This window comes from Chiloscyllium plagiosum, unplaced genomic scaffold, assembly GCF_037043375.1.
Source record: "Chiloscyllium plagiosum isolate Xiang-an unplaced genomic scaffold, Cpla_swu_hap1 HiC_scaffold_53X, whole genome shotgun sequence".
Lineage (NCBI taxonomy): Eukaryota > Metazoa > Chordata > Chondrichthyes > Orectolobiformes > Hemiscylliidae > Chiloscyllium > Chiloscyllium plagiosum.
The window spans coordinates 27,907,366-27,922,651 of record NW_028270191.1 but is presented as its reverse complement, the minus strand read 5'-3'; the positions used below and the strand labels follow the sequence as shown (position 1 = coordinate 27,922,651).

The window sequence follows — 15,286 nt, the reverse complement described above, 5'->3', positions numbered from 1 at the left end:
AGTCCCACTCCCACTGACCATGAGACACTTTCCCATTGATCATGAGATCCCAGGCCCACTCCCATTGTCTGTGAGACCCTTTCTCATTGACCATGAGACCCCAGACCCACTCCCATTGACTGTGAGACCCACTCCCATTGACGGTGAGATCCCAGACCCACTCCCATTGACCGTGAGACCCTTTCCCATTGACCGTGAGATCCCAGTCCCACTCCCATTGACGGTGAGATCCCAGACCCACTCCCATTGACCGTGAGACCCTTTCCCATTGACCGTGAGATCCCAGTCCCACTCCCATTGACCGTGAGATCCCAGTCCCACTCCCATTGACCGTGTGACCCTTTCCCATTGACCGTGAGACCCCAGACCCACTCCCATTGTCTGTGAGATCCCAGTCCCACTCCCATTGACCGTGTGACCCTTTCCCATTGATCATGAGATCCCAGACCCACTCCCATTGTCTGTGAGATCCTTTCCAATTGGCTATGAGACCCCAGACCCACTCCCATTGACCGTGTGACCCTTTCCCATTGATCAGGAGATCCCAGACCCACTCCCATTGTCTGTGAGATCCTTTCCAATTGGCTATGAGACCCCAGACCCACTCCCATTGACTGTGAGAACCCAGACCCACTCCCATTGACCGTGAGACCCAGACCCACTCCCATTGACCGTGAGACCCAGACCCACTCCCATTGACTGAGACCCAGACCCACTCCCATTGACTGTGAGACCCAGACCCACTCCCATTGACTGTGAGACCCCAGACCCACTCCCATTGACCGTGAGACCCCAGACCCACTCCCATTGACCGTGAGACCCCAGACCCACTCCCATTGACTGTGAGACCCAGACCCACTCCCATTGACTGTGAGACCCAGACCCTCTCCCATTGACCGTGAGACCCAGACCCACTCCCATTGACTGGGAGATCCCAGACCCACTCCCATTGACCGTGAGCCCAGACCCACTCCCATTGACTGGGAGATCCCAGACCCACTCCCATTGACCGTGAGACCCCAGACCCACTCCCATTGACCGTGAGACCCCAGACCCACTCCCATTGACTGTGAGACCCAGACCCACTCCCATTGACCGTGAGACCCCAGACCCACTCCCATTGACTGTGAGACCCCAGACCCACTCCCATTGTCCGTGAGACCCCAGACCCACTCCCATTGACTGTGAGACTCAGACCCACTCCCATTGTCCGTGAGACCCCAGACCCTCTCCCATTGACTGGGAGATCCCTGACCCTCTCCCATTGATTGTGAGACCCCAGACCCACTGCCATTGTCCGTGAGACCCCAGACCCACTCCCATTGACTGTGAGACCCAGACCCACTCCCATTGTCCGTGAGACCCCAGACCCTCTCCCATTGACTGGGAGATCCCAGACCCTCTCCCATTGTCCGTGAGACCCCAGACCCACTCCCATTGTCCGTGAGACCCCAGACCCACTCCCATTGTCCGTGAGACCCCAGACCCACTCCCATTGACTGTGAGACCCCAGACCCTCTCCCATTGTCCGTGAGACCCCAGACCCACTCCCATTGACTGTGAGACCCAGACCCACTCCTATTGTCCGTGAGACCCCAGACCCTCTCCCATTGACTGGGAGATCCCTGACCCTCTCCCATTGACTGGGAGATCCCTGACCCTCTCCCATTGACTGTGAGACCCCAGACCCACTCCCATTGTCCGTGAGACCCCAGACCCTCTCCCATTGACTGGGAGATCCCTGACCCTCTCCCATTGACTGTGAGACCCCAGACCCACTCCCATTGTCCGTGAGACCCCAGACCCTCTCCCATTGACTGGGAGATCCCTGACCCTCTCCCATTGACCATGAGATCCCAGTCCCATTCCCATTATCCGTGAGACCCTTTCCCTTGACCGTGAGATCCCAGTCCCATTCCCATTATCCGTGAGACCCTTTCCCTTGACCATGAGATCCCAGATCCACTCCCATTGTCCATTAGACCCTTGCCCATTGACCGTCAGACCTCAGACAATCTCTTATTGACCATGCGTCCCACTCCCATTGTCCGTGAGACCCCAGACCCTCTCCCATTGACTGGGAGATCCCAGACCCTCTCCCATTGTCCGTGAGACCCCAGACCCACTCCCATTGTCCGTGAGACCCCAGACCCACTCCCATTGTCCGTGAGACCCCAGACCCACTCCCATTGACTGTGAGACCCCAGACCCTCTCCCATTGTCCGTGAGACCCCAGACCCACTCCCATTGACTGTGAGACCCAGACCCACTCCTATTGTCCGTGAGACCCCAGACCCTCTCCCATTGACTGGGAGATCCCTGACCCTCTCCCATTGACTGGGAGATCCCTGACCCTCTCCCATTGACTGTGAGACCCCAGACCCACTCCCATTGTCCGTGAGACCCCAGACCCTCTCCCATTGACTGGGAGATCCCTGACCCTCTCCCATTGACTGTGAGACCCCAGACCCACTCCCATTGTCCGTGAGACCCCAGACCCTCTCCCATTGACTGGGAGATCCCTGACCCTCTCCCATTGACCGTGAGACCCCAGACCCACTCCCATTGACTGTGAGACCCCAGACCCACTCCCATTGTCCGTGAGACCCCTGACCCTCTCCCATTGACCGTGAGACCCAGACCCACTCCCATTGACTGTGAGACCCAGACCCACTCCCATTGTCCGTGAGACCCCAGACCCACTCCCATTGACTGTGAGACCCCAGACCCACTCCCATTGACTGTGAGACCCAGACCCACTCCCATTGTCCGTGAGACCCCAGACCCACTCCCATTGTCCGTGAGACCCCAGACCCACTCCCATTGTCCGTGAGACCCCAGACCCTCTCCCATTGTCCGTGAGACCCCAGACCCTCTCCCATTGACTGTGAGACCCAGACCCACTCCCATTGTCTGTGAGACCCAGACCCACTCCCATTGTCCGTGAGACCCCAGACCCACTCCCATTGTCCGTGAGACCCAGACCCTCTCCCTTTGACTGTGAGACCCCAGACCCACTCCCATTGTCCGTGAGACCCCAGACCCACTCCCATTGACCGTGAGACCCCAGACCCACTCCCATTGTCCGTGAGACCGAGACCCTCTCCCATTGACTGTGAGACCCCAGACCCACTCCCATTGTCCGTGAGACCCCAGACCCACTCCCATTGACCATGAGACCCCAGACCCACTCCCATTGACTGTGAGACCCAGACCCACTCCCATTGTCCGTGAGTACCCCAGACCCTCTCCCATTGACTGTGAGACCCCAGACCCTCTCCCATTGACTGTGAGACCCCAGACCCACTCCCATTGTCCGTGAGACCCCTGACCCTCTCCCATTGACTGTGAGACCCAGACCCACTCCCATTGTCTGTGAGACCCAGACCCACTCCCATTGTCCGTGAGACCCCAGACCCACTCCCATTGTCCGTGAGACCCAGACCCTCTCCCATTGACTGTGAGACCCCAGACCCACTCCCATTGTCCGTGAGACCCCAGACCCACTCCCATTGACCGTGAGACCCCAGACCCACTCCCATTGTCCGTGAGACCCAGACCCTCTCCCATTGTCCGTGAGACCCCAGACCCTCTCCCATTGACTGTGAGACCCCAGACCCACTCCCATTGTCCGTGAGACCCCAGACCCTCTCCCATTGACTGTGAGACCCCAGACCCTCTCCCATTGACTGTGAGACCCCAGACCCACTCCCATTGACTGGGAGATCCCTGACCCTCTCCCATTGTCCGTGAGACCCCAGACCCTCTCCCATTGACTGGGAGATCCCTGACCCTCTCCCATTGACTGTGAGACCCCAGACCCACTCCCATTGTCCGTGAGACCCCAGACCCTCTCCCATTGACTGTGAGACCCCAGACCCACTCCCATTGTCCGTGAGACCCCAGACCCTCTCCCATTGACTGGGAGATCCATGACCCTCTCCCACTGACCGTGAAACACTTTCCCATTGACTGTGAGACCCCAGACCCTTTCCCATTGACCATGAGACCCCACTACTTCCTCTGCCAGCCCCTCCCACACACGCACCACCCTCTGGGGGAAAACGTTGCCCCTCGGGTCCCTGTTCCCCCTCTAACCTTAAATCTACCCCCCTCTAGTTCTGGACTCCCCCCCCGCACCCCAAGGGGGAAAAGACCTTGTCTATTTACCCAATCCACACCACTTCGTGATTTTATAAACCTCTATTAGGTCACCCCTCAGCCTCCCCCCACCCCAGGGAGAAAAAGACCTTGTCTATTTTCCCCACCCTCATGATGTTATAAACCTCTATAAGGTCACCCCTCAGCATCCGACGCTCCAGGGAAAACAGCCCCAGCCTGTCCAGCCTCTCCCTGTAGCTCAAACCCTCCAACATCCTCGTCAATCTTTTCCGAACCCTTCCACAACATCCTTCCTGTAGCGGGGAGACCGGGATTGAACACAATATTCCAACAGGGGCCCCTAACCAATGTCCCGTACAGCCGCAACATGACCTCCCAACCCCTGTACTCAATACTCTGACCGATAAAGGAAAGCATACCCAACGCCTCCTTCACTATCCTATCGACCTGCGACTCCACTTTCAAGGAGCTATCAGAACCATCAGATGCTTTCAGCTGTATGAAAGCGCGAGGGCCATGCGCTGAATGAGCGTCTATTGTCTTCCTTCCCCACCTCCCCCCACCCCCACACCCAGGGGCAGGGAATCAGAAAGCTAGCGGGTGCAGGTTAAGGTTTAGAGGGATCTGGTGAAGGCTGAGAAGGTCACTGAGATATGAACATGGGGCAAAAGCTGATGACAGTGTTTTGCTGGGCTAATGTTCAGATAGCAGGAATATCCCACTAACAGCTCCATCAGCACTAACCCTCCCACAGCACTGACCCTCCCTCAGCACTAACCCTCCCACAGCACTGACCCTCCCACAGCACCCGCTCCCTCAGCACTGACCCTCCCACAGCACCCACTCGCTCAGTACTGACCCTCCCTCAGCACCCACTCCCTCAGCACTGACCCTCCCACAGCGCCCACTCCTTCAGCACTGACCCTCCCACAGCATCCACCCCCGCAGCACTGACTCTCCCTCAGCACTGACCCTCCCACAGCACCCACTCCCACAGCACTGACCCTCCCACAGCACCCACTCCCTCAGCACTGACCCTCCCACAGCATTGACCGTCCCTCAGCACTGACCCTCCCACAGCACCCACTCCCTCAGCACTGACCCTCCCACAGCACCCACTCCCTCAGCGCTGACCCTCCCACAGCACTGACCCTCCCTCAGCACTGACCCTCCCACAGCACTGACCCTCCCACAGCACTGACCATCCCTCAGCACTGACCCTCCCTCAGCACTGACCCTCCCACAGCACTGACCCTCCCACAGCACTGACCCTCCCACAGCACTGACCATCCCTCAGCACTGACCCTCCCACAGCACTGACCCTCCCACAGCACCCGCTCCCTCAGCACTGACCCTCCCTCAGCACCCACTCCCTCAGCACTGACCCTCCCACAGCGCCCACTCCCTCAGCACTGACTCTCCCACAGCACCCACTCCCACAGCACTGACCCTCCCACAGCACCCACTCCGTCAGCACTGACCCTCCCTCAGCACTGACCCTCCCACAGCACTGACCCTCCCACAGCACCCACTCCCTCAGCACTGACCCTCTCACAGCACCCGCTCCCTCAGCACTGACCCTCCCACAGCACTGACCCTCCCTCAGCACTGACCCTCCCTCAGCACTGACCCTCCCACAGCACCGACCCTCCCACAGCACCGACCCTCCCACAGCACCCACTCCCTCAGCACTGACCCTCCCACAGCACCCGCTCCCTCAGCACTGACCCTCCCACAGCACCCACTCCCTCAGCACTGACCCTCCCACAGCACCCGCTCCCTCAGCACTGACTCTCCCACAGCACCCGCTCCCTCAGCACTGACCCTCCCACAGCACCCACTCGCTCAGTACTGACCCTCCCTCAGCACCCACTCCCTCAGCACTGACCCTCCCTCAGCACCCACTCCTTCAGCACTGACCCTCCCATAGCGCCCACTCCTTCAGCACTGACCTTCCCACAGCATCCACCCCCGCAGCACTGACACTCCCGCAGCACTGACCCTCCCACAGCGCCCACTCCCTCAGCGCTGACCCTCCCACAGCATCCACCCCCGCAGCACTGACTCTCCCTCAGCACTGACCCCCCCACAGCGCCCACTCCCTCAGCACTGACCCTCCCACAGCACCCACTCCCTCAGCACTGACCCTCCCTGAGCACTGACCCTCCCACAGCACTGACCCTCCCACAGCACCCACTCCCTCATCACTGACCCTCCCCCAGCACCCACTCCCTCAGCACTGACCCTCCCACAGCACCCAATCCCTCAGCACTGACCCTCCCACAGCGCCCACTCCCTCAGCACTGACCCTCCCTGAGCACTGACCCTCCCACAGCACTGACCCTCCCACAGCACCCACTCCCTCATCACTGACCCTCCCCCAGCACCCACTCCCTCAGCACTGACCCTCCCACAGCACCCAATCCCTCAGCACTGACCCTCCCACAGCACCCACTCCCTCAGCACTGACCCTCCCACAGCACCCACTCCCTCAGCACTGACCCTCCCACAGCACCCGCTCCCTCAGCACTGACCCTCCCACAGCACCCGCACCCTCAGCACTGACCCTCCCACAGCTCCCGCTCCCTCAGCACTGACCCTCCCACAGCACCCACTCCCTCAGCACTGACCCTCCCTCAGCACTGACCCTCTCATAGCACTGACTCTCCCTCAGCACTGACCCTCCACAACGCCCACTACCTCAGCACTGACCCTCCTACAGCACCAATCCCTCAGCACTGACCCTCCCTCATCACTGACCCTCCCATAGCACTGACCCCCCCACAGCGCCCACTCCCTCAGCACTGACTCTCCCTCAGCACTGACCCTCCCACAGCACTTACCCTCCCACAGCACCCACTCCCTCAGCACTGACCCTCCCACAGCACCCACTCCCTCAGCACTGACCCTCCTGCATCACTGACCCTCCCATAGCACTGACTCTCCCTCAGCACTGATCCCCCCCCCACAGCGCCCGCTCCCTCAGCACTGACCCTCCAACAGCACCCAGTCCCTCAGCACTGATCCTCCCTCAGCACTGACCCTCCCTCAGCACTGACCCTCCCACAGCACCCACTCCCTCAGCACTGACCCTCCCACAGCACCCACTCCCTCAGTACTGACCCTCCCTCAGCACTGACCCTCCCACAGCACTGACCCTCCCACAGCACTGACCCTCCCACAGCACCCACTCCCTCAGCACTGACCCTCCCACAGCACCCGCTCCGTCAGCACTGACCCTCCCACAGCACCCACTCCCACAGCACTGACCCTCCCCCAGCACCCACTCCCTCAGCACTGATCCTCCCACAGCACCCGCTCCCTCAGCACTGACCCTCCCACAGCACCCGCTCCCTCAGCACTGACCCTCCCACAGCACCCACTCCCTCAGCACTGACCCTCCCTCAGCACTGACCCTCCCTCAGCACTGACCCTCCCACAGCACCCACTCCCTCAGCACTGACCCTCCCTCAGCACTGACCCTCTCATAGCACTGACTCTCCCTCAGCACTGACCCTCCACAACGCCCACTACCTCAGCACTGACCCTCCTACAGCACCAATCCCTCAGCACTGACCCTCCCTCATCACTGACCCTCCCATAGCACTGACCCCCCCACAGCGCCCACTCCCTCAGCACTGACTCTCCCTCAGCACTGACCCTCCCACAGCACTTACCCTCCCACAGCACCCACTCCCTCAGCACTGACCCTCCCACAGCACCCACTCCCTCAGCACTGACCCTCCCTCAGCACTGACCCTCCCTCAGCACTGATCCTCCCACAGCACTGATCCTCCCTCAGCACTGACCCTCCCACAGCACTGACCCTCCCACAGCACTGACCCTCCCTCAGCACTGACCCTCCCTCAGCACTGACCCTCCCACAGCACCCACTCCCTCAGCACTGACCCTCCCACAGCACCCACTCCCTCAGCACTGACCCTCCCACAGCACCCGCTCCCTCAGCACTGACCCTCCCACAGCACCCACTCCCTCAGCACTGACCGTCCCACAGCGCCCACTCCCTCAGCACTGACCCTCCCACAGCACCCACTCCCTCAGCACTGACCCTCCCACAGCACCCACTCCCTCAGCACTGACCCTCCCACAGCACCCACTCCCTCAGCACTGACCCTCCCTCAGCACCTGCTCCCTCAGCACTGACCCTCCCTCAGCACTGACCCTCCCACAGCACCCACTCCCTCAGCGCGGACCCTCACACACCACCCACTCCCTCAGCACTGACCCTCCCTCAGCACTGACCCTCCCACATCGCCCACTCCCTCAGCACTGACCCTCCCACAGCACCCACTTCCTCAGCACTGACCCTCCCTCATCACTGACCCTCCCTCAGCACTGACCCTCCCACAGCGCCCACTCCCTCAGCACTGACCCTCCCATAGCACCCACTCCCTCAGCACTGACCCTCCCTCAGCACCCACTCCCTCAGCACTGACCCTCCCTCAGCACCCGCTCCCTCAGCACTGACCCTCCCTCAGCACTGACCCTCCCTCAGCACCCACTCCCTCAGCACTGACCCTCCCTCAGCACTGACCCTCCCTCAGCACTGACCCTCCCACAGCGCCCACTCCCTCAGCACTGACCCTCCCACAGCACCCACTCCCTCAGCACTGACCCTCCCTCAGCACCCGCTCCCTCAGCACTGACCCTCCCTCAGCACTGACCCTCCCACAGCGCCCACTCCCTCAGCACTGACCCTCCCACAGCACCTACTCCCACAGCACTGACCCTCCCCCAGCACCCACTCCCTCAGCACTGACCCTCCCACAGCACCCACTCCCTCAGCACTGATCCTCCCACAGCACCCGCTCCCTCAGCACTGACCCTCCCACAGCACCCGCTCCCTCAGCACTGACCCTCCCACAGCACCCACTCCCTCAGCACTGACCCTCCCTCAGCACTGACCCTCCCTCAGCACTGACCCTCCCACAGCGCCCACTCCCTCAGCACTGACCCTCAGTCCCTTCGTTTCCGATACGCACCTTTTCCGGTCGCAAAAGCAGTGAGCTGCAGTGAGGACCCATCGCTTAGCGATAATGATTCCTCCACAGACATGCTGCTGGACATTGCGCTGGTTGTACTGGACACTGACCTGCCAGGGCCAGGCGCCGGGCAGAGCGTCCTGCCCACCCACTATCCGGCTGGACACTGGGTCACCCATCAGGGGACGTAGGCCGCAGTCTGGGGAGACAGCAAGGGACAGCCTCTTCAGAGAGAGAGAGCGATACAGGAGAGAGAGACCGAGAGAGAGAGAGAGACGGAGCGAGAGAGAGATACGGGGAAGAGAGAGAGAGAGAGAATGATACGGGGGAGAGAGACAGAGACAGAGAGAGAGAATGATACGGGGGAGAGAGAGAGAGAGAGAATGATACAGGGAGAGAGAGAGGGACAGAGAGAGAGAATGATACGGGGGAGAGAGAGAGAGAGAATGATACAGGGAGAGAGAGAGGGACAGAGAGAGAGAGGGACAGAGAGAGAGAGAATGATACAGGGAGAGAGACTCAGACAGAGAGAGGGACAGACAGAGAGAGAATGATACAGGGAGAGAGACTCAGACAGAGAGAGAGAGAGGGACAGACAGAGAGAGAGGGACAGACAGAGAGAGAGAGAGAGAATGATACAGGGAGAGAGACTCAGATAGAGAGGGAGGGACAGACAGAGAGAGAGAGAATGATTCTGGGAGAGAGGGACAGACACAGAGAGAGAGGGACAGACAGAGAGAATGATACAGGGAGAGAGACTCAGACAGAGAGAGAGGGACAGACAGAGAGAGAGAGAATGATACTGGGAGAGAGGGACAGACACAGAGAGAGAGGGACAGACAGAGAGAGAATGATACAGGGAGAGAGGGACAGACACAGAGAGAGAGGGACAGACAGAGAGAATGATACAGGGAGAGAGACTCAGACAGAGAGAGAGGGACAGACTGAGAGAGAGAGAATGATACTGGGAGAGAGGGACAGACACAGAGAGAGAGGGACAGACAGAGAGAGAATGATACAGGGAGAGAGGGACAGACAGAGAGAGAGAAAGGGACAGACAGAGAGAGAGAGAGAGAATGATACTGGGAGAGAGGGACAGACACAGAGAGAGAGGGACAGACAGAGAGAGAATGATACAGGGAGAGAGGGACAGACAGAGAGAGAGAAAGGGACAGACAGAGAGAGAGAGAGAATGATACTGGGAGAGAGACTCAGACAGAGAGAGAGAGAGAGGGACAGACAGAGAGAGAGGGACAGACAGAGAGAGAGAATGATAGGGAAAGGGACTCAGAGGGAGACAAAGAGAGACAGACAGAGGGAGTAGGACAGGCAGACAGAGAGAGAGAGAATGATACAGGGAGAGAGATACAGACAGAGGGAAAGGGACAGGCAGACAGTGAGCGACAGGCAAAGAGAGAGAGAGGCAGAGAGAGACAGATACAGGCAGAGAGAGATAGAGATAAAGAGAAAGACTCAGAGAGAGAGAGAGGGACAACAAAGAGAGGGAGAGACAGAGAGACATAGAGAGAGGGGAGATAGAGAGAAAGAATCAGGGAGAGAGAGAGGAATAGAAAGAGAGAGACACGCAGTGAAAGAGAGAGAGAGACAGAGAGAGTCACAGAGACAGAGAGAGAAATACCGAGAGCGAGAGACAGAGAGAGAAAGATACAGAAAGAAAGAGGGAGGGAGGGAAGGAGGAACAGGGAGAGACAGTGAGAGAGACAGAGAGTGGTCAATGGCGAGTAACAGATAGTGACCCAGAAACACAGAGAGAGAGAGAGAGAGACACCCCCACCCCAGCCCAAACACTCCCCCACCCCAGTCTCACCTGGGTTCTTGGTAACGGTGGCCACGGGTTGAGAGAGGAGCCCGGTGAAGGACAGCACCAGGAGGAGGAGGAGGAAGGGCCACAGTCTCCCTGGACCCATGCCTCAGCTCCGACGCACTCACCCCACCCCCCTCGCGCCAAAAAAACCCACCACCTCCGGCAACGTCCCGCGCGTCTCCCTCAGCTCCCCACCCAACCCTACCCCGCCAGACCTGTGAAGGGGTGGGAGGGAGAGCGAGGGGGTGATGGGGGTGGGGGGGGGGGGGGAGAAGAAAGGCGCAGAGCCGGGCTAGAGAGCTTCAGGGGTTCATGTCAACGGAACACCCCCACCCCTCAAAACCCCACCCCACCCCACGGCCTGGGGTCAGTACCAGAGACGGGCGTCGAGGGAACGTTAACGGGGAGGGATGAGGGGTGGGTGGGTGGGGGGTGCCTGAGTATTGGGACACGTGGTGGGGGCGAGGGGGGGTGGGGGGTGGAGGGGAGGTGATCTGGTTTACTTCTGCAGTTCCTCTTTCCCCCCCACCCCAGCACCCGAATCTGACGACACCACCACTAAACGCTCTCTCTCTCTCCCCCCCCCACCCCACAAGTACTGATGAGATCCCCCTCCCCCTCTCCCTCCCCACACCCCCCCCCCCCCCTCTCCCTCCCCACTCCCCCCTCTCCCCGGGTCAAACTGCACCTGGGGTGGTCTCACAATGATTCTTTGTTGTACGGGGGTTGGGGGAGGGGCTGACAGTGAGATCACCCCCAACCCACCCCCACCCCCCACCCCCCACACCACCCCAAAGGCCAGAGGGTAGGAGGTAGGTAGTGTCATGGGGTGGCAGGGTGATAGTGCCGCTGAAAACGTCCAGCGCGGGAAAACAGGCCCTTCGGCCCGACCCGTCCGTGCTGACCCAGATATCCCTAACCTAACCCGGTCCCCGTTCCCCAGCACTCGGCCCATCTCCCCCTAAACCCCTTCCTGTTCCTGTCCCCCATCCAGGTGCCTTTTAAATGCTGTCATTGTACCAGCCCCCACCACTTCCTCTGGCAGCTCCTCCCACACACGCACCACCCTCTGGGGGAAAAAGTTGCCCCTCGGGTCCCTGTCCCCCCCTCTCACCTTAAACCTACCCCCCTCTAGTTCTGGACTCCCCCCACCCCAGGGAGGGAAAAGACCTTGTCTATTTACCCCACCCTCGTGATGTTATAAACCTCTATAAGGTCACCCCTCAGCCTCTGACGCTCCAGGGAAAACAGCCCCAGCCTGTCCAGCCTCTCCCTGTAGCTCAAACCCTCCAACATCCTTGTCAATCTTCTCCGAACCCCTTCCACAACATCCTTCCTGTAGCGGGGAGACCGGGATTGAACACAATATTCCAACAGGGGCTCCTAACCAATGTCCCATACAACCGCAACATGACCTCCCAACCCCTGTGCTCAATACTCTGACCAATAAAGGAAAGCATACCAAACGCCTCCTTCACTATCCTGTCTACCAGGGGTATGCAGTGAGGCTCAGGTCTCTAGCACAGAGCCTGTCCCTGTTGCGCAGAGGGGAAGGAGGGAAAGGGGGAGAGTGTTAGTCATTGGGGACTCGATAGTTAGAGGCTCAGATAGAAAGTTTGTTGGGAACGAACGAGACTCACGGTCGGTGTGTTGCCTCCCAGGTACCAGGATCCATGATGTCTCAGGTCATTATTTTGGGGTCCTGAAGGGACCAGCCTTAAGTCATGGTCCATGTAGGTACCAACGACATAGGTAGAAAGAGGGATAGGGAGGTAAGGCAGGATTGCAGCGAGCTCCGGTGGAAGCTGAGAGCTAGAACAAACAGAGTTGTTGTCTCTGGTTCGTTACCCGTATCGCGGGATAGCGAGGCGAGGAATAGGCAGAGATATCAGCTGGACTGAAGGGATGGTGCGTGAGGGAGGGTTTCAGGTACATGGATAATTGGGACTCATTCAGAATTAGGTAGGTGAGCCTGCAGCATGGATAGGTACCTGGGACTTCGATCTTGTGGCCATTTCGGAGACACGGATAAAGCAGGGTGAGGAATGGGTGCTGCAGGTTCCAGAGTTTAGGTCATTCATTAAGAACAGGCAAGGTGGTGAAAGAGGGGGAGGTGTGGCTTTGTTAGTCAAGGACAGAATGGCGGTGGCTGAGAGACCTTTTGATGAGGACTCGACTACTGAGGTAGTGTGGGCAGAGGTTAGAAACAGGAGAGGAGAGGTCACACTGCTTGGAGTCTTTTATAGGCCTCTGCAGAGTTCCAGGGATATGGAGGAGAGGATTATCAAAATTATTCTGGGTAGGAGTGAAAGGAACAGGGTGGTCATTGTGGGGGACTTTAACTTCCCCAACATTGACTGGAAATGCTATAACTCTAGTACCTCGGATGGGTCAGTTTTTGTCCAGTGTGTACAGGAGGGTTTCCTGACACAGTATGTCAAAGGGCCGACAAGAGGGGAGGCCACACTGGATCTGGTGCTTGGTAATGAACCAGGCCAGGTGTTGGATTTAGTTGTAGGTGAGCACTTTGGAGAGAGTGACCATGATTCAGTTACATTTAGTTTAGCGATGGAAAGGGATAGGTACGTGCCACAGGTCAAGAGTTATCGATGGGGCAAGGGCAATTATAATGTGATTAGGCAAGAATTAGGATGCATAGAATGGGGTAGCAAAATGCAGGGGATGGGGATAATGGAAATGTGGAGCTGGTTTAAGGAACAGATATTGCGTGTCCTTGATAGGTATGTCCCTGTCAGGCAGGGAGGAAGTGATAAGGTAAGGGAACCATGGTTTACTACAGAGATTGTTTCTCTTGTCCAGCAGAACGTGGAGGCTTATGTGTTGATGAGGCGAGATGGTTCAGATGAGGCGATGGAGAGTTACAGATCAGCTAGGGAGGATTTAAAGAGAGAGTTAAGAAGAGCAGAGAGGACACGAGCAGTCTTTAGCAAATAGAATAAAGGGGAACCCTAAAGCTTTCTGTAGGAATGTGAGGGATAAAAGGATGACTAGGGTAGGAATAGGGCCAGTCAAAGACAGAGGTGGGAAGTTGAGTGTGGACCCTGTGGAGATCGGAGAGGCGCTAAACGAACATTTCTCATCGGTGTTCACTCAGGAAAAGGTGAATATTGTAGAGGAGAAGAATGAGGTACGAGATATTAGACTAGAAAGGATCGAGGTCAGTTACAAACAGGTGTTATCAATTCTAGAATGAGTGAAAGTAGACAAGTTCCCTGGGCCAGATGGGATTTATCCGAGGATTCTCTGGGAAGCGAGGGAGGAGATAGCAGAGCTTTTGGCTTTGATATTTGAGTCACCATTGTCTACAGGTTTAGTACCAGAGGACTGGAGGATTGCAAATGTTGTGGCCTTGTTCAAGGAGGGCAGTAGAAATAACCCAGGTAATTATAGAGCAGTGAGCCTCACTCCTGTTGTAGGAAAGGTTTTGGAAAGGATTATGAGAGATAGGATTTATAATCATCTGGCAAGCACCAATTTGATTTCAGATAGTCAACATGGTTTCGTCAAGGGCAGGTTGTGTCTCACAAACCTCATTGATTATTTTGAGAAGGTGACCAAGCATGTAGATGAGGGTAGGGCAGTTAACGTGGTGTACATGGACTTCAGTAAAGCCTTTGATAATGTTCCACATGGTAGGCTGTTGGAGAAAATGCAGAGGCATGGAATTGAGGGTGATTTAGCAGTTTGGATTAGAAACTGGCTTTCTGAAAGAAGGCAGCGAGTGGTGGTTGATGGAAAATATTCAGCCTGGAGTCCGGTTACTAGTCGTGTGTCACAAGTTTTGGGATCACTGCTGTTTGTCATTTTTATAAATGACTTAGACGCGGACATAGGTGGATGGATTAGTAAATTTGCAGACGACACTAAAGTCGGTGGAGTGGTGGACAGTTTGGAAGAATGTTACAGGTTGCGGGGGGACTTGGATAAACTGCAGAATTGGGCTGAGAGGTGGCAAATGGAGTTCAATGCAGCTAAATGTGAGGTGATGCACTTTGGGAAGAATAACAGGAAGGCAGAGTACTGGGCCAATGGAAAGATTCTTGGTAGTGTGGATGTGCAGAGGGATCTTGGAGTCCAGGTACATAGGGTCCCTGAAAGTTGCCACCCGGGTGGATAGTGCTGTTAAGAAGGCATACGGTGTGTGGGACATCATAGAACCTAGAACATCCCAACGCAGTCCAGGCCCTTCGGCCCCTCGATGTCGTACCGACCTGTGGAACCAATCTGAAGCCCATCTAACCCACACTGTTCCACTCCCCTCCATACGCCCGTCCAATGCCCATTTAAATGCCCTTAATGTTGGCGAGCCTCCTAC

The 15,286-nt window shown here is 57.7% G+C and overlaps 1 protein-coding gene across 1 annotated transcript in view; it reads right to left on the bottom strand.

Annotated features, from left to right (window-relative positions):
• LOC148134716 (transmembrane protease serine 12-like) overlaps positions 1-11,064 on the bottom strand; it is a 29,143-nt gene extending 18,079 nt beyond the window's left edge. Inside the window, exons 1-2 of the mRNA XM_087985506.1 lie at positions 10,954-11,064; positions 9,126-9,324 (exon numbers count right to left, since the gene is read on the bottom strand). Of these exons, the coding sequence (XP_087841632.1) occupies positions 9,126-9,324; positions 10,954-11,053 (299 nt within the window). The 5' untranslated portion in view covers positions 11,054-11,064. The remainder of the gene's footprint in view (positions 1-9,125; positions 9,325-10,953) is intronic.
• Between the last annotated feature and the right edge of the window lie 4,222 nt (positions 11,065-15,286).